At 37.8% G+C, this 24216-nt stretch overlaps 1 protein-coding gene and 1 pseudogene across 5 annotated transcripts in view; both read left to right on the top strand.

The window, feature by feature from the left end:
• Positions 1 to 24216, top strand: part of TESK2 (testis associated actin remodelling kinase 2) — a 111851-nt gene that overhangs the window by 36738 nt on the left and 50897 nt on the right. For 4 of the 5 annotated variants that reach the window (XM_037149235.2, XM_037149236.2, XM_037149237.2 and 1 more), the window contains exon 3: positions 8967 to 9088. The exons of the other annotated variant lie outside the window; for it this stretch is intronic. In XM_037149235.2, the coding sequence (XP_037005130.1) occupies positions 8967 to 9088 (122 nt within the window). The remainder of the gene's footprint in view (positions 1 to 8966; positions 9089 to 24216) is intronic. 5 annotated transcript variants of the gene reach the window in all.
• Positions 17183 to 18441, top strand: LOC119052193 (ATP synthase F(0) complex subunit C2, mitochondrial-like; annotated as a pseudogene).

Consider the following 24216-nt stretch of genomic DNA (forward strand, 5'->3'; position numbering starts at 1 on the left):
AGGAAAGAAGAAAGAAAAAGAGAAAAGAGAAGAAAAGATAAAAAAAGAAAAGAAAAACACAAATATATAAAAAATATATTGAGAAAGACTCTGGAGTTAGAATCTTGGCTCTACCACTTACAATACTTTCTGACTTAAGGAAGTTACTTGACTTTTGAGCCCTGGTTTCCTCATCTGCAAAATGTATGTAATAATAGTATTATTAACTGTAAAACAAAAGTTGACTAGGTATTCTGTCACCAAAGAGGATTTATTCAGGGAGAAGACAGGACTGCGGTTTGCTACATGCAGACGTGATGAGCCATGTGCACAAACCGAACCAGACAGATGGAGGATGCCCTTTACAGTGGGGAGGAGGAAGTTAGGGGAGGGGCTGTTCCAATCATAAGCTATGTTGTAAGCATAGAGTCCTTTCAGAGGCCTCTTAGGGTGATATGGAGTGTGAAAGGTCCTGTCACAGGCCCTACCTCCTCCCACAGGCCCCTCAGGTTACTGTCCATATTAAGTCTCTGTCATAAATTTAATAGCACCTATAGTATGGAGGTGTTGAGGAGATATAATGAGCTAGTATATGTAAAGTACTTAAAATAATGTCCAGCACAAAATATACCCTATGTGAGGGCTAGTTATTATTTCTATTATTTTGCAGTTAAGATATGTGGAGTTCTTTGTGCTACATACTGCGTTAACAACCTGTATATATTATCTTTTTATATTACTACAACAATTCTATGAGTAGTTACACTTCCATTATATAAGTGAGGAAACTGAGGTTCAAAATGTTTAGGCGTTGACTGGTGTGGCTGAGTGGGTTGGGTGTCATCCAGCAAACCAAAAGGTCACTGCTTTGATTCCCAGTCAGGGCACATGGCTGGACTGTGGGCCAGGCCTTCGGTTGGGAGGAGTATAATTAGGAACCAATTGATGTTTCACACATCAGCGTTTCTCTCCCTCTCTCTCTCTCTTCCTTTCCCTCTCTCTAAAATAAAATAAAGAAGAGAGAGAGAGAGAAAGAGAGAAAGAAAGAAAAAAAGAAAGAAAATCTTCTAAAAAAAGTTTAGTATGTTGCCAAATATATCACAACAAGTAAATGGTACAGCTAAGATTTGAATTTCTGTATACCTAATTGACAAATGGAAAAATACATCTAAGTTTGATCCAATATACAGAAAAGATTATTTTATTAACTTTTATATATTTGTTATATTGTTTTCTTAAAAGATTTTATTTATTTATTTTTAGACAGAGGGGAAGGGAGGGAGAAAGAGAAGGAGAGAACGATCAATGTGTGGTTGACTCTTGTGCAACCCCTACTGAGGACCTGGCCTGCAACTAAGGCAAGTATTGTGACTGGGAATTGAACCAGCGACCCTTTGGTTTGCAGGCCAGTGCTCAGTCCATTGAGCCACACCAGCCAGGGCTTTATGTTATATTTTTGAAATACATAATGCATATAGCATTCTAAACATATAGTGCATATATATATATACACACACACCCCTTACATATGTATACTATTTATATTCTAAAAATACATATGTGGAGTTCAACCTGATTCAGTTTGTGTGACAAGTATGTAACGGGTTAAGATGGAGGCTTAAGTTCTTACTTTCTCCCCTGGTAATTTTTCCTAAATTAATAGTACTATGTCTGGAAATGCCAAGCTATAAGAAACAGTTAAGTTAATTAAACCAAAAGAGCCAGAGAGCTGTCATCTGCTTGGGCCTCAACAATTGATTTATTCACATTCATGGTCATACATTTATTATTTAGTGCCACGGAGTTTGTCACGCAGACCCTAAATCTACAGCAGTATTAACAGTTGTGGTATAAGGAAAGTAAGTGGAACATTTTGGTGAGTGTTATTTTGTTCTGGGATGTTTTGTGTTTGGGCAGGTAAAGATTTTGTGTTCTCTGGTGGCCTTGTCTGCTTTGAGAAGTAAGATTCTGGATTTCAAAATCCTAGTGTTCCTGCAGTGATGTCGGCATCACAGCTGACTACAATTTTTTAGCCTCTCAAACTATAACCTGTGAAATTTGCAAGAGAGTGAATCTTTTCTCTTTTAAATGTCATCATGTTGCAACCTGAATCTACAAATACTTGGATTTCCCCCAAATTGTCTGTTTCTACTTCATGGCTGTTCTTTGTCTGTCTTGGTACACTTCTTTGAGACCTCTCTATAAAAACTGTTTTCATTAATACCAGGGTGGACCTGTGCTAACAACATGTAATTACTACGTGCATGTTTTAATAACCAGAAAAGAGTTAAGCTCTGTCTTGGAGGAAGCTTTCTGTAAGATGACTTAGGAACTGAACAGTGAGGATGATGTGAGGACAATACATATTTTGTTTGAGGGCGAGGGTTAGGAGAAAGCCTGTTAGCATTTCTGACATACCAGTTTTCAGTTTTTGCTGTGACTGAGATGTCAGTTTATACCAAGGCCACGTGGGAAACAAAATAGGGAGTTCTGAACCACATCAACTCCAAAACATCCATGAGCAAGATGCGCGCGGGGTGTGTGTGTGTCTGTCTGCTTCTGTGTCTCCTCATACCAAACCCGCCATTTCAGAATTAAACTGCCCCAGGTAGTCAGAGAATTGAGGTAACCCTCAAAATCAAGAATGGCATTGAGGAAGAATGATATAGAGAAAACCCTTAATTGTGTGGAATTACTCTGGCATAAAAGCTGTGTTATGTAGGAATTGAGCATATATTTTAAAAAGATTTTATTTATTCATTTTTAGACAGAGGGGAGGGGAAGAAGAGAGGGAGAGAAACATCAATGTGTGGTTGCCTCCTGCACACCCCCCACTGGGGACCCAGCCCACAACCCAGGCATATGCCCTGACTGGGAATTGAACTGGAGACCCTTTGGTTTGCAGTCTGACGCTCAATCCACTGAGCCACACCAGCCAGGGCAGAATTGGGCGTATCTTTAACCATTGGGAAAATGTTTTCAATGTCCGAAACAGTCAAGGAAAGAGTATGGACAGAGAAGACTAGAGCAGCAAGGGCTGAGCCTTGAGAAGTACCTTTATTTGGGGAGAGTGGAGAAGAAGAAAAATAGAGACAAGAAGCAGTCAGATTCTTAAAGATCGGGAAGCTGCCATACCCACCAAACACAAATTCAGAGGGGCTGACACCCTGTTACAGAAGTTTATAAGACAAGGGAATAAAGAAGAAGAAAAAATTCCTCCTCACCTCCCACCCCAACTTTTCAAGGAGTTTAGCACAGAAAAGCCTGGCAGGGGAGGATGATGGCACTCAGTGCTTAGAACTCCGCACCTTAACAAATGGGCTTTGTTGCATATCCGTACTGTCTGTCAAAATGGCTTCTTGCTAAATTTCCTATTGTTTTTCTTGTTGCATTTATCTGGTTTTGTAAACTCTTTGAGGTACAAGGGGTTTCAGAAAGGAAACTCTAATGGGGAGGATCAGTGTTTTAGGGTATGTGAAACGTGTTTTAAAGGAGACTCTGCATTAGTGTTACGTGTAACTTAAGGCTCACCACAACAGTGTACGATGATAGCTTTTGGCCGTACTCAGTGCATGTAATATTTTTTTCTAGAGCTGATGTAACTTAGGGCTGCTAATTAGTAACGAATTTTGCAGTTGTCTCTGTGGGTTAAGCTCAGGAGTAAGTGGCATCAAGGGATAATTTATCAGATACAAATTTTACTGTGTGCATATTGTTATGCATAAATACCTCCCAAGACTCTTTACTTGAATTAATAATCCAGCTGGTAAAACAAAAACTGGAAGTGCATGAGTTGTGTGGACAACTTGGATTCACTCAGTACATAGAAGTATTTCTGTAAACATGATACATATGAAGGCATGTGAAAGATCTTACAAAAAGCTGATTCTAGCTCTGGCTGGGGTAGCTCAGTTGGTTGGAGTGTTGTCCTATAACCGAAGTGTTGCGGGTTCGATCCTGGATCTGGGTGCTTGTGGGAGGCAACCAATCCGTGTTTCTCTCACATGATGTTTCTTTATCCCTTCCTCTCTCTGTGAAAAGCAATGAAAAAATGTCCTCGGGGGAGGATAAAAACAATTTTCTTAAAGCTGATTCTAGAGTGTATTATTTTACCATGAGGAGTGTTGGTTGCTTCCCCTTTGTGATCTCATAGCACTTTGCTGATTTTTCTAATCCAGCATAAACATTGGGATTATTTGCTATCTTAATCATTTATTTATTTATGCAGCTGATATTTAGTTAATTCTTATGAAGTATAAGACTTTGAGCTAGATGCTAGGGATAGAAAAATAAATAAAATCCTGCTGTAAAAGAGCTCTTTGCTTAGGGTGGAAGACAGGAAATGTTATTTAAAACAGTATTTGCTAAAGATGAGCCTTTAGCAAGAGCCTGAAATTGCTCAATACACAGCTGCTAAATGTATGAAAGTATGCATAAAGTGCTGAGGGGTATAACACAGGGCACCAGTACAAACCTTATTGAAGGGGTCTAAGAATACCTCCCAGAGAAGTTCACCCTTGAGTTTTCTTGAAGGAGAAGAGAGCTTGTCTGGTGCGAGAGCAGGGAAAGTGCATTTCAAGCAGGAGGAAAAGCATGTATGGAGACCCCGGAATGTGAGCACGGAGTAGTCTAGGAATAGTGAGAACGTGGGTTTGTTTCAAGTCTGGTGTGTACATATAAGGAAGGGCAAGCCTGTGATGACTCTACAGTGGTAGGCAGGGACTAGAAAATGAAAGATTTTTGTCTTGGTCCAAAGTCCCTGGAGCTTTGTTTCTTCATTTCATTAGTTTTTTTTTTCCTCCCCTAAATCAGCTTTTTGTTTGTTCAATCTCTCAATTGTTCTCTGTTTTCTATTTTGTTAATTTTTGCTTTTGTCTTTATTTAATTTTTTCTTTTGTTTTAAAGATTTTATTTATTTATTTTTAGCGAGAAGGGAAGGGAAGGAGAAAGAGAGGGAGAAAAACATCAGTGTGTGATTGCCTCTTGTGCGCCCTGAATGGGGCACCTAGCCTGCAACCCAGGCATGCGCCCTGACTAGGATCCGAACCCAGGACCCTTTGGTTCATAGGCCCACACTCAACCCCCTGAGTCACACCAGCAGGGGCTTTTTAACATACCTTGTTTTCTAGCATCTTTATTTGAACTCTAACTCATTTTTTAATCTTTTGCAAATCAGGATTGTCTTTGGCAGTAAGTTACAGAAATCTGAACATAGTGGCTTATTCAAATAAGAGATTACTTTTTCTCACAAAATCTTGAGAAATTCCTGTGCTGCGCATCTGCTGAAGGAAGTCATCAGCAATCCAATCTTTTTCTAGCTTCCTGTGTCTGTAGTGTGTGGCTTTTGTCCTTTCTTTACAAGATAGCTACTTTTTTTAATTCAAACACCCACCATCTTTGCTCTAGTCTATAAAAAGGGGGAAGGATAAAGGACAATTTCATCAGGAAACCAGTAGCATTCTCAAAGTCTCTACCTAGAAATTCCCACTTAATCTCTTCAGTAGAACTCAGTCACCTGGTCTACTCTAGCTGCAATGAAAATTGCCGATTGCCATCTAAGATGTTGGGTAAATAATTAGTATTGCCCAATATTCTTGTTTTTAATTATCTTTTTATTGTTGCTCATTTTATTTCATGGTGCTCTAGGAATGTGGTTAAAAAACCATATCAATTCTTTGAAAATTTTTGAGAATTTCCTTATGATGTAATACCCATGCATTTTGGTAAATTTTTTCATATACACTTGAAAAATAAAATAAAATACAATAAAATATTTCTTTGTTGGGGTAGGATTAGGTCAAGCATTTCAATTTTATTAATATGTACCATACCCATACTCATTTTTTTTTCTGCTTGAGCTTTTACTCTCTAAGAACTAGGTTAAAATATCCCATGAAGCCTGGCCGGTGGCTCAGTTAGTTGGGGCATTGTCCCGTAGGCCAGAAGACTGTGGATTTGACCCCAGATCAGGTCACATACCTAGGTTGTGGGTTTGATCCCTGGGCTCGGTGCTTATGGGAAGCAGCCAATTGATGTTTCTCTCTTTTTCTGTCTCTAGAATCAATAAATATATCCTCGGGTGAGGAGAAAGGAGGGAGGAAAGAAGGGAGAGAAACACCAATTGGTTGCCACTCACATGCCCTCGTTGGGGCACCTGGCCTACAACCCAGGCATGTGCCCTACAACCCTGGCGGCCTTTTGGTCAGAGGGATGACGCCCAACGCCCTGAGGCATACTAGTCAGCGTTCTTAACTTTATTTTAAAAGATATTTGAAGATACCAATCTCTTGGGAATCCTCATAGTAGTAGTAACAATGATCTCTGTTTAGGGGACACACTTAAGCTCAACTAGACCTTTCCTTTACCCTGAGAATCTAAGCACATTTGAGGGCTAATTAATTTTTGTGGTTTTGATAACTTGGAATGAAGATCCTCCTGTATTTAGGCAGGTTCTCCACATTTTGTGGACCCTATATTTATGGTACTTTTTTCTTCCTTTATAGTTTAGAATAGAGTGTATTCTAAAGTATAGAATGTAGTCTATTCTATACTTAAAAAAAATCTATCTAAGCCTATTAATCCTTTGAGATTTCACTGAAGTTCCATGAGGTTTTCCCCTAAGTGCTCGTCCCAGCAACATCTATATGAAATACCTCTTGTGCTATATTTTATTCTTTATTCTCTTTCTTATCTGACCAGCCATATAGCTTATTGTCTTTTTCTACCCCATAAACTCCAGAACACCTTGACCAACTCTTATACTACTTTTCTGTTTCCATTCTCCTCCCATCCTCTGCCACCAAAAAAAGAAAAAGAAAAACACTCTTCCTGACCACTCACCCCCAGAGACATCACCTGCATAAATAAATGATTCACTGGCTCTTAAAAATTATATTAAAGTGTCATTTAACTGTTGTTTTTACTGTGCCCTTATGATGTTCCAGGCCTTCTAGGCACTGTAAGACAAGAATGAATATTAATATACAAGTGCTTCCTGGTCTCAAGATGCTTTATAACCTAGTGAGAAGATATTTATATAGAGAACCATGTGATGAGTGGTATACTGGTGTAATGAATGTCGTTCTGAGGTAGTATAAAGAAGGAAACCACAAATAATTTCCAGAGAGAATCAAGGAAGGCTTCAGCAAGGATGGAATATTTGAGCATGACTTGAAAGATACAGTAAGTAGAATTTGAGAAGCTAGAAGAAAGGAGAGGAATATTTTATGCAGATGAAAGACAAAATACAACGAGTTATGAATATGTTCATCATCTTGCGCACTTGCTTAAGGAAGTAGGGTTCTTTCTGATTAGTTTGAAACACAGATTGTTTATCCCTGAATTTCACACATTGTTTTAATGTCAAACTGTCTTAAAGCAGACATTTTGTTAAGAACTCAGAATGATAATTTTCAGGTGGTGGGAAAAGAAAGAAGAGTGACTTTCAGAATGCAGAGAGTTCTTACTAAAACACAGATGTCTTCTGTAAATAGAGTTGGAAAAATACTGTCAGTGTGTTCTTTGTATATAAATGTCTCTTTTAACTTATCCACGCAGGATCTGAAAAGGAAGGCCAGTTCTCTTTCATCAGTCACGAGGTACATGACAACAGAATCATTGATGCACTAGAAAGAGAGTTGGGTTCCAAATCTCACAAAGCGATCTAGAAGAGGGGAGAGACAGCCAAAATCTTCTGCCTCAGCTTTTCTGATCAGCATTTGTTTCCATGGCACTGAGTGTTTTCCTTCCTCCTTCCCCTTCTTCTGTCTGGCTACTCTAAAACATTGTTTCTTTGAATTTTACCATAAGCTGTGATGTCTGCTCTGTAGTAATAGATATGCTAAACTTTTGGGCTATTGTCATTTCAAGGAATTTCTGGAGATTAAAGAGTTAAGTAACTTGTCATGTTTTCTATTGGAATTTCTACTTGGTCAAGTGTAGCATACTGAGATACTACTCTTAAAGTCCATAGGATGATGATATTTTTGCATAGTTAAGTCCCTGTTGCATAAGATCTAAAATGAAATTTCTTTTAACCAGAGAGTAATGAGATCCTTGGTACTTTATTTTTCTACTGCCTCATTCATAATTTCTCGGTAGGGAACACACATCTCAGTGAATAATTGAACTTCTTTTGGGTAAGACGAACTATTTTCTCTGGTAGTCCCTTTTTGCTACTACTATGACCACATTTAGAGGGTGAAAACATAGTTAAGTTTCTTGTAAGTAAAGCGTTGTGGGTTTTGAAACCTGTGGAGTATGGATTGAAATTATAAAACAATATTTTTTTCATGTAAAATAGATAAAATTCTATAATGGATGAATGTTTTAGAAGTGAACTTTCCTCTGTGTGTATGGGAAATAGTGTAAGTTGTGTGGCCCATGTATCTGACTTGAGTGTGAATAAATGATTACAAAGTACTTTGGGTTGAGTTACTACAATATTAGCTTTAAAAGGTTTACCACTTCTTTCTATATTTAACATGAAATGCTTTTTTTCTTAGAGATGTGTATTTTATCATGCTTGAGGGAGATTTTGAGGTTGCGTCTTTAGTGTCCTATAAAGAGCGTTATTGCTCATTTAGGGTTATATAAGGCTTGTGCATATATCTTTTCTGTGGACACTTAATTTCCACAAAAGGGACTTTTTCCCCTTAGTGTTCTAAGATTTGGCAATGTTAACCGTGAGGAACCAGGCTAATAAATTTCCCCCATTTACTATAAGATACTAAAAAAACCAACAACCCCATCCTTTCTTGAGGTGTTATTTAACAGTGTTTTTCCAGCCTGCTTAGTTGGAAACAATTTTGGTCTTGGATGGAATAAATGCATCTTCATTAATGGAAGTGAGACCCCGATGTAATCACAGAAAAACATTCCCTACCATGTCTGTTTTAGCTAAATTGGCATTTTCTACATGTGGAGACTTTGACATCATATATTCCTGCTGCCCTTGAGCCTCTTTTCTTGTTCTTTTTATTTTTCAGGTGCGTCACCGAGCTTCTGGTCAGGTGATGGCTCTTAAGATGAACACACTGAGTAGTAACCGGGCAAACATGCTGAAGGAAGTGCAGCTTATGAATAGACTCTCGCATCCCAACATCCTTAGGTAATGGCTTTTCTTTCCTTCTGGTGGTCAGTGAGGAAGTTGAAACATTATTGGAAGCCTGTTGGAATAGCATTAACAGCTGAAATGAGAAATTTAGGATTTCTTGCTGAATCTGTCTTGTTGGGGTTTAGTTGTGCTGTAGATCTTTTTCTACCTATTGAAACTTAATTTTCTGGTAATTAATTGCTCTTAATACAACTCTCTTCTGTTTCTCAAATTGTTTTCCCTTAGCAGCAGCTTATTAAAACAGTCGTTTCCTACTTCTGAATTAGTAATTTATCAAAAATATTTCATTTATTTATTTATTTATTTTTTAGAGAGAGAAGAGGAAGGGAGAGGAAGAGAGGGAGACAGAGAGGGAAAGAAACATTGGATTGTAGTTGGTTGCCTCTCACATACCCCCAGCTGGGGACCTGGCCTGCAATCCAGGCACGTGCCATGATCGAGAATTGAATTGGTGACCTTTTGATTAGCAGGCCCTCAAAAGATTTTAGACTTACTTAGTTACTTAATTTTCTTAATTCCTTTATAAGGAATTGTAATTAAATCAGTGAATGCAGAGTTAAGGCTATCTACCCTTAACTTTTAGCACTCATTTGAGAGTTCACCTTTATAAAGGAGAATATTTTTATATATAAGGCTGGCTATATAATCATTATTTTCTAGTAATCAGTGTCTGAATCTTTCCTTTACCTTCCCAGGTTCTTTTGGCTGGTTTAATAATTAAATCTACATGAAACAGATTAACAAGAGAAAAATAATTATATTTAATTGCATGTGTATGCATGGGAACCCCACATATATGAGAAAGTCAAAGACCCCCACATACCTGGGAGGCTTACAGGCAGGCAGGGAAAATGATGTATATATGACATTTTGAGTTAAGGATGAGATAAGGCACCTTAGGGCTTCAGAAGGTCATTGAAGGAACGTAAGAAGAACAGATGTTCAGTAATTAATAGTTTGCCCTGCCCTATAGATAGGTCAGAGAAGTTATCTCTGATAATCTCTTATTATGGGCAAGGCCCCTAGTTCAAATTCTGCTAGGTAATTAAAAGGGTTGGGTTGGGGGGCTGAAGTTTCTCTTGAGCCCATAAGGTCTAGGTTGCCTTTAGCTCAAAAAAATCTGCATACCCCAGAGGCACATCTTGGGGTGATTTGTTCTGAACCCCAACAAAACCAAATGAGACAATTTAAGTTAATGTGTATTTAAGTAAGGCTTGTGTGTAAGACACTTTGAAAAGTTTACTGCTAATATTTATATTGGATCAGAGAGAAATCAGATAACCTAAGCATGATTTACATGTTTGGTCAGTGGTAATAAATTACGAAGTTAGATTATAACGCTTACTTGAAACTTTCTATCTTTATATAGAATTATTGGCTCCCTAGTCCACTATAAAAATGTTCAGCTACTATTGTAATGATGACTTTCTTCCCAATCCAAAAATTAGATGAACACATTTTCAAGCATTTAGTATATGCTTGATGATATGTCAGATATCATAAAAGTATAAAGGTTTATATAAAATGGAATGTCTCATAGCAAGGAATTTGCACTCTAATTGGGGATCTAATATGTACATGAAAAAAGAACTAATAAAATCAATGAGGACTGGAGTGAACAAGGCACTAAATTTTTATTTAATTTGATTTAAATTACCACAGAAATCTAGTAGCTACTGAATTGGACAATACTGGGTTAGAGTCCACTTATATCTTTGCTCTTATTTTACTAAATAGATATGTGTTGCAGCCTAGAAACATGGTGGTTATGATGGGAGCAATTATATCGGTACTGTTCTGATGTCTCCCTGATCTTCTTTTCTTTTCTTTTCTTTATTTATTTTTAGAGAGGGGAAGGGAAGGAGAACGAGTGGGAGAGAAACATCAGTGCGTGGTTGCCGCTCATGTGTCCCCTACTGGGGACCTGGCCTGCAACCCAGGCATGTGCCCTGACTGGGAATGGAACCGGCGACCCTTTGCTTCATAGTCCCATGCTCAATCCACTGAGCTACAACAGCCAGGGCCTGATCTATTTTCTTAGCCTTTGTTTTTTGGTTCCATTGTTCAAGAATGACACATCCTCCCTTTTAACTTATAAGAAGTAATATTCTTGTTCTCAGCCAAGTTCTCTAATATATAATAATCACTGTTAACTCTATCTTGATCTCCATAATAAGTCAACAGACAAGATAATGTATATGAAGCTTATGGATTTGTTATAATTCATAGTAACTATGTAATACATGAAAATTATTATAATTCATTGTTAACCATGATGGGTTTGCATTCTTTTCGTGACTCCTTTTGTTCTGCATAAGCCACCTGTCTAAAATATATTGCAGTTAAAAGCCTGGGAATGGAAGCTTCTAATTGTTTATATCTCTTATGTTTTTGTATCTTCACTTTCATTGTATATTTTGAACACAATGAAAGGAAATTCTCCTACTAATGGCCTAGAGCAAGCAGAGTCCTCTTGGCTTTTGTCACCCACCCAGAGGAGTACTACCGCAGCAGAAACATTTTTTCGACTTCCCTAGGGTGTCTTAAATGTCATTCTGAGCATGACTGTGTTCCATTCTCAAAATTCTTAGAATTTTTATTTTCTAAATGCCTTTCTAGTTGTCTTAGAAATTTACTAATACTTAATATTTTTTATAATTTAAAGGTCTTGTGACTATTAGTATGGCTCATAATCTGTTTTCAAGCTGTAAGTACTGTAAGGTTTATAGGTGCAGAAACTGAGGCAGAAGTATGAACCAAAGTTTTCCCTCAAATTGAGATTATTAGATTTAAATTGGGAAGAATCCATCTCTTGGAGCCCTAGGATTGCCATAGGCATGCCTGCTCAGGGGCGATGCCAGAAAGAGATTGCTGAACAGATGAGACTTTCAGTTCACTTCTCTTTTTCCAGCTAGAGCAGCTCTACTTTTTATCTGTTTTATATTGAACTTCTATATAGGAGTTTTGAAGAAAGGTCTCCTGCTTACAAAACAAAGAAAAAATTGAAAATCGCTGCATTAGTGACTTGGAAAATCATACTTGGGAAAGAAGGCCATCTCATGATCTGGGTGACACTAGGCATCTAGTCCTCTGGGCATGCCTTGGTCCTTTGCTGGCACAGCTATTTTGTGCCCAGCAGGAGTGAGTGAGCTGAACTTGCACAGTTTTATTTTTCTTTTTTTCTTGACTCCAACCTCCTACTTCCTCTTTTCCTTTGATCTCTTTCCCTCCTAAGATTTCTAGTTGGAAGGAAAAGAGTGGCCTGATAAGTCTTAGAAGTAGTAGGTTTATATATTTTGTTTGCATATTTATATATGTTTTAATACATGGAAACAGTTAAGATTGGTTGTTTTATGATCGGTTGCTCTAAGTTATCAGTTAAAAAAGGAACAATAAAGTACTTTGTTGAGTGCAGGGACTGATTGTTTTGTCCTCTTGTGAATAGGGTTGTTTATGCCAGAAACTCTTGTGCTCAAGATCTGTAACCCAATTGCATGCCCTGCTCACTTCCACTCCCAATGGCCTTTCTGAGGACCAAGATTTGTTTTCATACCTATTTATTATTCTTCATGCTATGAGAAATTTAATATTTCTGTTAGATTCCTCATTCATATTCTATTGCTTATTTTTAAGGCCACATTCTAAATTTATTTTCCTATCTACTAATTTTTGTTCAGAACTGATTAAAATCTATTGCAAATAAATCTCAAAATCTATTTGCAACAATATGATTGTCATTTTGTTAAAATGGAGAGTATGCTTTCACGTCTCCAAATACTGATTTGGAACTACTCATACTCAATCCGCCCCTGTGCTAGGTAACAATATCATGGTGAATACGAGAGAAGTAGAGAGAGCAGACAGTCTCCTTAGGAAGCAAACTGTACAGCTAGGAAACACACTAGAATTAGCTGATGCTATTACAATATGGCAGGATATTTTCCTAATCTTAGTTAAGATTTCTATCTTTCCAGTTACCCATTCTGAAAATCCCCCAATCATCTTTAGTTACTCTTTTTGTTTCTTGCTTCTAAATCTTCAAAGCCCTTGCATCTGTTTTTTTCCTTATAAATCTGTTCGATCCTCTTCATTTTTCTCTGGAGTAAATTATTTTCTCTATTTCTCACCACCCCCACCACTATTTTCACTCTTTCTAATTCACAGTTGTAATTGTAAAACTTATTTCTTTTTTTAAAATATATTTTATTGATTATGCCATTACAGTTGTCCTAGTCCCCCCCTTCATTCTCCTCCACCCTGCACACCCCCTCCCCCACCATTCCCCCCCCTTTAGTTTATGTCCATGTGTCTCAAGTTCTTTAGATTTTATATTTCCCCTACTATTCTTGCCCTCCCCCCATCTATTTTCTACCTACCATCTATGCTATTTATTCTCTGTACCTTCTCCCCTCTTCTCCTCCTCCCACTCCCCTGGTGCTAACCCTCCATGTGATATTCATTTCTATGGTTCTGCTCCTGATCTAGCTGTTCTCTTAGTTTGCTTTTGTTTTAGGTGTGGTTCTTTTTTTTAAAATTTTTTATTGATTATGCTGTTACAATTGTTCTATTCCTCCCCTTCATTCCCCTCCACCCTACCGCCCCGTCCCCACCATTACCCCCCCTTTAGTTTATGACCATGTGTCTCAAGTCCTTTAGATTCTATATTTCCCATACTATTCTTGCCCCCCATCTATTTTCTATCTACTGTCTATGCTACTTATTTTCTGTACCTTCTCCCCCCTTCTCCTCCTCCCACTGCCCTGTTGCTAACCCTCCTTGAGATCTTCATTTCTATGTTTCCACTCCTGATCTAGCTGTCCTTTTAGTTTGCTTTTGTTTTAGGTGTGGTTCTTAATAACTGTGAGTTAGCTGTCCTTTAACTGTTCATCTTTTTTATCTTCTTTTCCTTAGGTAAGTCCCTTTAACATTTCATATAACAAGGGCTTGGTGATGATGAACTCCTTGAACTTGACCTTATCTGAGAAGCACTTTATCTGTCCTTCCATTCTAAATGAAAACTTTGCTGGATAGAGCAATCTTGGTTGTAGGTCTTTGGTTTTCATGACTTGGAATACCTCTTTCCAGCCCCTTCTTGCCTGTAAGGTCTCTTTTGAGAAATCCACTGACAGTCTGATGGGAACTCCTTTGTAGGTGACTGTCCCCTTAGCTCTTGCTGCTTCTAGGATTCTCTCCTTCATTTTAATCTTGGCTAATGTAATGATGATGTGCCTTGGTGTGTTCCTTCTTGGGTCCAACTTCTTTGGGACTCTCTGAGCTTCCTGGATTTCCTGGAAGTGTATTGCCTTTGCCAGATTGGGGAAGTTCTCCTTTATTATTTGTTCTTACGCCCTCACTGGGTCTGCTCATTTCAACCCCACACCTGGGATCTGCCAACTGCCGCCCGCGCGCCTGGGTTGGTGTGGCTGAGTTTTCCTGTGCAACTCTGCTCCGCCAGTCGCTGGCTCCGCCACTCTTACTAGTCTGGCTGAATGGTTCGTTGTGGTTGGACTTCTGTATAGTTCAATATCTGCGTTTTGGTTGTGTGTTTTTTTTTGTTTTTACTAAAACTTTGTTGTCTTTGAACTTGGTTGTGCGAGGAGGCAGAGTATTTCCACCTACGCCTCCACCTTGGCCAGTATGGTGTAAAACTTATTTCTTAAAAAACTTTTGTGGCTTCCACTGATTTCAGAATTGAATAAAAAATTCTTTACTTATTGAGTATGATGCTGACAGTGGGTTTGTCATATATGGCCTTTATTATGTTTAGGTATATTTCATCTAATCCCAGTTTGCTGAGAGTTTTTTATCATAAATACGTGCTAGATTTTATCAAGTACTTTTTCTGCATCTATTGATACAATCATGTAGTTTTTATCCTTCATGTTGTTTATGTGGTGAATCACGTTTATTGACTTGCAAATGTTATACCAACCTTGCATTCCCAGAATAAATCCACTCGATCATGGTGTATGATCTTTCTTGATGCATTGCTGTATTTGGTTTGCTAATATTTTGTTGATTTTGGTGTCTTGTTCATCAGAGATATTGGCCTATAATTTTCTTCCTTTGTAGTGTCTTTATTGGGTTTCAGAATTAGGATAATGCTGGCCTTGTAAAATGAGTTTGGGAGGCTTCCCTCCTCTTGAATTTTATGAAATAGTCTGAGAAGGTGAAGTGTTAGTTCTTCTCAGAATGTTTAGTAAAATTCACCTGTGAGTCCATCTGGTCGAGGGCTTTTGTTTTTTGGGAGTTTTTTTTATTACTGCTTCAATTTCACTAGGTATAATCTATCTCTTCAGATTCTCTGATTCTTCTTGATTTATTGTTGGAAGACTGTAAATTTCTAGGAAATTATTTATTTTGTCCAGGTTGTTCAGTGTTGGCATATCATTGTTCATAATATTTTCTTACATTCCTTTGTAATTCTTTGGTTATTCAGTTATTTCTCCTTTTTCATTTCCGATTTTATTTATTCATGTCCTCTTTCTTGATGAGTCTGGTTTAAAGTTTGTCAATCTTGTTTGTCTTTTTTTTTAATTTAAATTATTTTATTGTTGTTCAATTATAGTTGTCTGTATTTTCTCTCCACCCCTCTCCTCTACCCCCTCCAAACTCACTTTCCTCCCTTGCTTCCATTCTCCTCCTCAGTTTTGTCCACGTGTCCTTTATAGTAGTTCCTGAAAACCCTTCTCCCTGCTATCCTCTCCTGGCTATTATTAGATTGTTTTTAATTTCAGTGACTCTGGTTATATTTTGTTTGCTTTTTTTCTTTGTCGATTATGTTCCAGGTAAAGATGGGATCATATGGTATTTGTCCCTGACTGCCTGGCTTATTTCACTTGGCATAATACTCTCCAGGTCCATCCATGCTATCTCAAAGGGTATAAACTCCTTCTTTCTCTCCGCTGCATAGAATTCCATTGTGTAAATGTACTGTAGTTTTTTGATCCTCTCATTTGCTGATGGGCACTTAGGCAAGGGACATAAAGGAAAAAATAAACAAATGGGACCTTATCAAATTAAAAATTTTCTGCATGACTAACCTTAAAATGAAAAGAGAGCCAACCATATAGGAAAACATATTTGCCAATGACACCTCAGACAAGGGCTTGATCTCCAAAATATATAAAGAACTCACACAACTCCACTCTAGGAAGACAAAAAACCCAGTTAAAAAATGGGCAAAAGACTTGAACAGACACTTCTCCAAGGAAGACATACAGAGGGCCCACAGACACATGAAAAGACTCTCAGCATCAATCTTGTTTATCTTTTCAAAGAACCAACTCTTGGATCCATTGATCTTTTGTGCCGTTGGCTTTTTAGACTCTATTTTGATATTTCTCTTCTGATCTTTATCATTTCCTTTCTTCTACTCATTTTGGGCTTTGTTGTTCTTTTGCAAGCTACTTTAATTGTAAAGTTATATTGTTTATTTGAGCTTTTTCTTGTTTTTTGAGATAGACACATAATGCTATGAATTTCCCTCTTAGGATTGCTTTCTCAGTGTCCCACAGATTTTGGATTGTTGTGTCCTCATTTGTTTCAAGGTATCTTTTGATTTCTTCCTTGATTTTGTTGTTGATGGGAACAAGACAGGGATGTCCCCTTGCACCCCTCTTATTCAATATAGTACTTATTCAATATAGACAAGAAGAAATAAAAGGCATCCAAATTGGAAAGGAAGAAGTAAAACTGTCATTATTTGCAGATGACATAATACTGTACATAGAGAACTCCACAGATGCCACCAAGAAACTACTAGAGCTGATAAGTGAATTCAGCAAAGTAGCAGGATACAAAATTATTATCCAGAAATCAGTTGCATTTTTAAAAAGATTTTATTTATTTATCTTTAGAGGGGAAGGGAAGGAGAGAAGGAGAGAAATATCAATGTATGGTTGCCTCTCGTGGGTCCCCTGCTGGGAACTGGCCTGCAACCCAGGCATGTGCCCTGACCGGGAATCAAACTGTGATTCTTTGGTTTGCAGGCCCGCACTCAATCTGCTGAGCTATACCAGCCAGGGCATCAGTTGCATTTTTCTATGCCACTAACAAACTAACAGAAAGGGAAATTGAGAACACAATCACTTACAATTGGTACAAAAAGAATAAAATACCATCTTTCTATCTTCTTTGCACTGGAAGCAGCTCTCCTGCCATGGCCACTCATCCCCTGATAATATACACCTGCGCCAAGTTTGTCTCCACCTCCGCCTTGGTGAGGATCACCACTCAGTTGCTGAGCCAGGCACTATCTGCAATGGTGCTAAAACGAACAGAGACACTGACAGATAAGAGCCTCTGCAGCTTGGCAGCCCCACAACCCTGACCTCTCTTATTCCTGGCCACAGCTTCCAAATCAGGGCCATTTCAAGAGACACTGACACAGCAGCCAAGTTCACTGGGGCTGGGACTGTCACAGTAGGGGTGGCAGACTCAGGGGCTGAAATTGGGACTGTATTTGGGAGCCTCATCATTGGTTATGCCAGGAACCCTTCTCTGAAGCAATAGCTCTTCTCTTCTCCTATACCATTCTGGGCTTTGCCCTCTCTGAGCTCATGGGGCTCTTTGCCTGATGGTGGCTTTTCTCATCCTCTTCACCATGTGAAGGAGCTATCACCATCTCCCATAGATCTTTCTCCCATGTCTGGTCTGCTGTGTATGTTTTTTTTCCTATACCTCCCTGGGCAGCCTGGGGAAAGTGGTTGGCTTGGGGTTTGACAGAGGAAAGACAAATAAATAATGTATTAATAAAAAAAAGAATAAAATACCTAGGAATAAACCATACAAGGATATAAAAGACCTGTACTCAGAAAATTGTAAGACCCTAAAGAAAGAAATTGAAGAAGATACAAATAAGTGGAAGCCCATACCGTGTTCATGGATAGGAAGAATTAACATCATTAAAATATTCATATTACCCAAAGCAGTTGATAGATTCAGTGTAATTCCTATCAAGATTCCAATGACATATTTCACAGAACTAGAACAAATATTTGAAAATTTTATATGGAACCACAAAAGGCCCCACATTGGCAACAGTGATCCTGAGAAAGAAGAACAAAGTTGGAGGGATCACACGAGAGGCAACCACACATTGATGTTTCTCTCCCTCTCTTTTTCCCTCCCTTCCCCTCTGTCTCAAAATAAATAAATAGCCCTGGCTGGTGAAGCTCAGTGGATTGAGTGTGGGCCTGCGAACCACACGATCGCGGTTTGATTCCCAGTCAGGGCACATGCCTGGGTTGCAGGCCAGTTCCCGGCAGGCCAGTTCCCTGCAGGGGATGCATGAAAGGCAACCATACACAGATGTTTCCGTCCCTCTCTCCTTCTCCCCTTCCCCTCTAAAGAGAAAAAAAAAAAAATCTTAAAAAAAAAAAAAAAAGAACATTGCTGAGTAAATGTTTAAAAAATAAAATAAATAAAATCTTTAAAAAAATAAAATTAAAATTATTTTAAATGAAATATAATTGGCCCTGGCCAGGTGGTTCTATTGGTTAGAATGTTGTCCTGATATTCCATATTGCAGATTTTATCACCAGTCAGGACACCTACAAGAATCAACCAATGAATGTGTAAATAAGTGGAACAACAAATCAGTGTTTCTCTCTCATCAATAAATAATTTTTAAAGTATTTTTCAAAATTCACTCATTTATTTTTAAAGAGAGGGGAAGGGAAGGAGAAAGAGAGGTCAAGAAACATCAGTGTGTGGTTGCCTGTTGAGCACCCTACACTGGGGACCTGACCCACAACCCAGGCATGTGCCCTAGACTGGGAATTGGACAGATGACCCTTTGGTTCTCAGGGCTAAAACATTTTTAAAAAGAAATATAATTGACGTGTAATAGAGTATTATTTTTATATAAGCAATGGACACTATATATTGAATACCTATTAGGGATTACTATTGATCATTTTTCTTTTTAGACCACTCCTATCTCAGCAAATGGAACCATCATTTATTTATTACTTAGACCAAAACCTAAGAGTTGTCCTTAAATCTTTTCTTCACACTCCATTTCAAATCATCATGTGGTTCAACGTTATCTTTAAAATATGTACTGAGTCTGCCTAGCTTTTATCACTTCCACAGTCATGATCCTAGGCCCATGCTCCTAATTGATCTCCTAGATTCCCCTCTTGCCCCACAATAACTAGGTTGAACTTTAAAAACGTAAATCAGATCATATCAGACTGCCTGCTGAATTTCCTTGTATAACTTTTTCCCTCCCTTCAAATAAAATACAAACAATGGGCTTTGGTGTACAAGGCCTTGAATGATTTGAGCTACCTGCCTCTCTGACCTTATTTCTGATCCTTTATAATACACCACTGTAAGCTTTCTTACTGGCCTTTTTGTTTCTCAAATACACTAACCTCCTTCCCACATTAGGGTCTCTTTACCTACTATCCTCTTTTCACTTACTTTCCTCTTTTCCTATAATGTCTTTATCCTAGAATCACAGGGCATGTGTTTGCTGAGATATCCCCTCTTAAAAGAGACTTTGTCGACTAGCCTGACTAAAACAGCATTCATATCACTATTTATCCCTTCCCTCTGGTTTGTCTTCATAGCTCATATCATTTCTGAAACTATCTTGTTCATTTATTTGTTTATCAATTGTTTGTAGCCTTCAGTCTAGGGCAGACTTACCTCGCTCACTATTGTATTTCCATTGCTTATAAAACAGTATCTATAGAAATGGATACCAATTAGAAGCAAGACAGTTTGCATCACAGAAACCTATCAGCTCAGGAACTAAAGGTGGGAGTCAGGCTTAGGCTGAAAACAAGAGAAAGATTGAAAGTCTTTTAAGGGAGAAACTAGGCCTTCAAGTCAACATCCCCATTCATGGCAACTGATAAGTTAACTCTAATCCCTCCTGACACAATGAGTTTTAATTTTGGAGAAAAATTAAACCAGAAGTGCTTCATACTCTGTAAGCATCTCATATGACAGAAGATAGGGAAGGAGTGCTATACTGAGAAGAGGGTAATAGACCGCACAGTGAGTAGTGAGACTTATGATACTTCTAGTCCTCATCTATCGTTTCTCTCTCAGGCAGGCAGGAATCATTTCCATTCTACCCTCACCCCCACCACCTGCCAGGGAATTGGTGGGTTTAGAGAAATTGAATAGTCCCAAGTAATAAGAAAACTTTAAAAAGTAACCACCCAAACACTTTGTAAATATTTTCTTTTGGGAGATAAAGAGAAGATACTGCATTCATGAAATAAGAATAGTATACTATAAAAAAGAAATAGAGAACACAAAGATTCTCAAAGATTCCTGGAAATGAAGAAGTAAAGTAAATAAAATTATTTGAATTAGAAAGTCAAGGAGATGTAAATATCAGCCCTGAAAGAATACATTGGGCTGGAAAAAATCTGAGGCCCTTCGTGCACAATGTATTAAAAAGAGATTTATCAGAAAAAAAAAGATGGGGACATAAAATTGAAGAAATCATCCATTAATAGGAAAAAAATCAAAGATGGAAAGAGAGAAAAGATAAGAAAATTATTTGATCGATCCAAGAAGTCTACTTTTGACAAATACAAGAGCATTTTGTGGAACTGAAGATCATGAACTTCTAGCTTGAAATGGCCTATTAAGTGCCCAGCCCCATGAATGAAAAAAGTCCCACCCCAGAGCATATTGTTAGGTAATTTTAGAATATGGGTAATTAAAATAAGATTTTAAGTACTAATAGGGGGGGAAAAATCCAAAACAGATATCATACAAAGGATTAAAAATTAACTTATGAACACCAGCTCTGGAAGCTAGACCAATGGAGCAGTGCCTTCTGAGAGAAAATGATTTTCTACTTAGAATTCTATATCCAGCCAAACTATCCAGTCCGACATGAGGACAGAATAAAGACATTGTCAGATATGCAAGATTTTGCTTCTCGTGTGCCTTAAAAAAAGATTTTATTAATTTATTTTTTAAAGAGGGGAAGGGAGAGAGAAAGAGGGGGAGAGAAACATCAATGTGTGGTTGTCTGCTGGGGGTCTGGCCCACAACCCAGACATGCGCCCTAGACTGGGAATCAAACTGGAGACCCTTTGATTCACAGGCTGGCACTCAAACACTGAGCCACACCAGCCAGGGCTCATGTGCCTTTTTAAATGAAGCTACTGGAGAATATATTCCATCAAAACAAGGGGGAAACAAAATAAAAAGGATGGGTCTAGAAAGAAGGGAGTAGGATGATGAAAGCAAGCCCTAGGGTGACTGCTGGGCAGCAGTCTGGAGAATGAGCAGTCTGGATTGGAGCAGAAGGATCAAGAGCTCCAGGGGAGATGTTGGGAGAGCCGGTTTGAGGAAAGAATTTATAGATTCCCAGATGTGTTTGAGAGGGTCAAAATTCATATACAGTGGAACTTTACAGTTCTCTTGGAGGCTTTGTAAAGAATTACTGGTAGGCATATAATAACTAAGCAATAAAAAATTAGTGAAACAAAATTTGTGCAAAAAATAAAAACATAATCATAATACAATACTTGGGCTAGCAGCGATTATAATCAGTTGTAATAATGTAAATGCTGAGGCTTGATTTGTTTCTTCTCAACAGTGATTTTATGCAAAATTGTCTTATAACCATATTGGGAAGTAATTTAAGAAGGCTAAATCCTTAGCTTCCACACTGGAAAGACAGTAGAAGCTAGAAATAGCGTAATAAGGGTAACACAATAAGAGCTATGATGGTAGGTAAAAGAACCAGCTAAAAATTGAAGTGGTTCCCTCTGGGGAGCAGGCAGGCCAGGGGAACATTATTTTTCATTATTACCTATTTGAGGTCATGTAAAGTGTATAACAGATGAAAATTAACTAAGGAAGCTATTGTAGTAATCTAGAGAGAGCCCATGCTGCTTGGACTGTATGGTAGCAGCAAAGTGAAGAAGTTCTTAGGTTCTGGATATTTTTGAAAGTAGAGGCATTGGGATTTCCTGTTGGATTAGGTGTGGGATGTTAGCACAAAAGAAGGAGGAATCAAGGGTGATTCTTAGGATTTTCATTTGAAGAACTGGGAGAACGGAATTGTCAGCAACTACACTTAAGAAGACTTGGCGTGTGGGGGGGCAGGTTTTGAGGATGGAAGATCCAAGAGATATCAATCAAGTGGCAGTTGGATAAACAAGTCTGAAATTCAGACAAGAGGTTCAAGATGGTTGTGTATCTTAGTTGGGGCTTTAGGCAAATCATGTAACCTCTACAACTTCAGTTTTCTCATCTGTGTAGAGCAGATGAGAAATTCCATACCAGGTTGATGGGAGAATTATATAAGATAATGTACAGAAGGAATTTAGTATGGTGCAAGGCATTAAATCTTAACTGTTGCTATTTTTATTCTTGCTGTCATAATCACCTGAAGCATCACATACTGAGGCTGTATAGGCATAAGGCTTGAGGTAAGGGTCCTGTCTTGACTCTGCCATTTGTTAGTTATGTGACCTTGGGCAAGCCACTTAATCTCTCTTAAATTTTTTAAAAACATAAAATGGAGATAATAATGGTACCCATCACACAATATTTTCATAAGGGTTTAATGAAGTAACTCCATGTAAAGAGCTTAGAACAATGTCTGATACATTGTAAGGACACAATATAAATGTTATCCATCATTATCATTATTTGTGTTCTATTTATTTATGGAGAGCATAAACCTTCTACATATTAATTTCTCGATACATGTTTGTTGGATTGAATTGTTCTTTTTCCTCTCTACATTTCTCCAACTTTGGGAGAAGGGGGAGAAATAAATCATTGTGAGAGTGTTGTTCCAGAAATGTACTTATATAAAGTGAAGTTTGTGTTATATTTTGCTCTTTTGGTCTGACTTTATGAGTATTCTTAGATTAAAAGATAAGTGGGAAGGAGGAGGAAGCTTTTTCAGTGCTTGGGGAGACCATCTAGATTGTATTTCTGGATATTAGTTTTCTTCTAAACTTCCTTGATACTTTTTAAAACAACATTTTGGAAACATTTAAAGTCACTGCATGTACATCTTAGTAGTTCCGCCTTTGTCAGGAGACTTAGTATTTTGCTGCTGGCATTGGAAGTTTTGAGCAATGAGGTTTATAATTTTCTGTGAAATAAAATACAGCATGAACTCAATCTCAGTTTACTTTCAGTTGTTATTCAAGCTACAGGATATTTTCCTCTCAGATATCCAAGATGTTTTGTATTTATTAAACTGGTTTAATATTTATAAGCAAGCAGACTAATTTAAAATTTTTAGATTTTTATATCATTTCATTTAAATTTAAAAAAGTAAAATTAGACCATGAACTTGACTGGCCCTTTTATTATATGTAGTGCTATTGACTTGATCAGGTGATTGCTGAGCAAGGTCTGTTCTGCCTTTAGCTGTCTTAAAATTGGACCATAAAAACCAGGGACAGAAAAGAGAAAGCAAAACTGAACCAGCTCTGTTTAGTGTCACCTGATGTGAAGCTCTGGAGATTAATGTCTGTTCAGCTGAGTTTTCCTTATGCATCCTCCTATCTGGGACCTAGCACAACCAGTTTTCAATGATGTAATATCTCTAAAACACATTTCAACTGCAGCAGACCTTACCCAAGGATATTATTGCTTTTATTTTACGGGCCTAGATTCATAGCTCTCTTGGGACTTGAGATCTGAGCCATTCCCCTCTTCTTCTTTTTGGTTATTTTTTTTCTAGTCCAAGAGAGTGATGGTGTCTTTGCTTTATTTGGAAGTAAAATGCAAAGAAGTTCCTTTTAGTGCCATATGTTAAAGCTTAGTGGAATCTGGTAGTGTATGTTACAAGACCTTTCCTTTCAAAATTATGGGAGGAGATCGGATAAAAATATATTATAACTTCTGGAAATACTTTTTAAAGAAAAGTAAACCATCTTCAGTAGGTCTCAGATTGGGTCTTTTAGAAACATTAATATAAAACTTATGCCCATATTTTAATATTTTTTAGGTTTATTTCATGTCTCTTCATTGTTTTTACTATAACTTTGGAGTCAGACATTTTTTTCTGGAAAGACCAGTACAAGTCAAAATAACTCTCCTACAATATGTATGGTGCTTATTGCTGAAGTTGGCAATAGAAAAGCTTGTAAAGCAAACCAATTAGATTTTCA

This window comes from Artibeus jamaicensis, unplaced genomic scaffold (genome assembly GCF_021234435.1).
Source record: "Artibeus jamaicensis isolate MK-2021 breed Jamaican fruit bat unplaced genomic scaffold, CSHL_Jam_final scaffold_847, whole genome shotgun sequence".
In the NCBI taxonomy this organism is placed as follows: domain Eukaryota; kingdom Metazoa; phylum Chordata; class Mammalia; order Chiroptera; family Phyllostomidae; genus Artibeus; species Artibeus jamaicensis.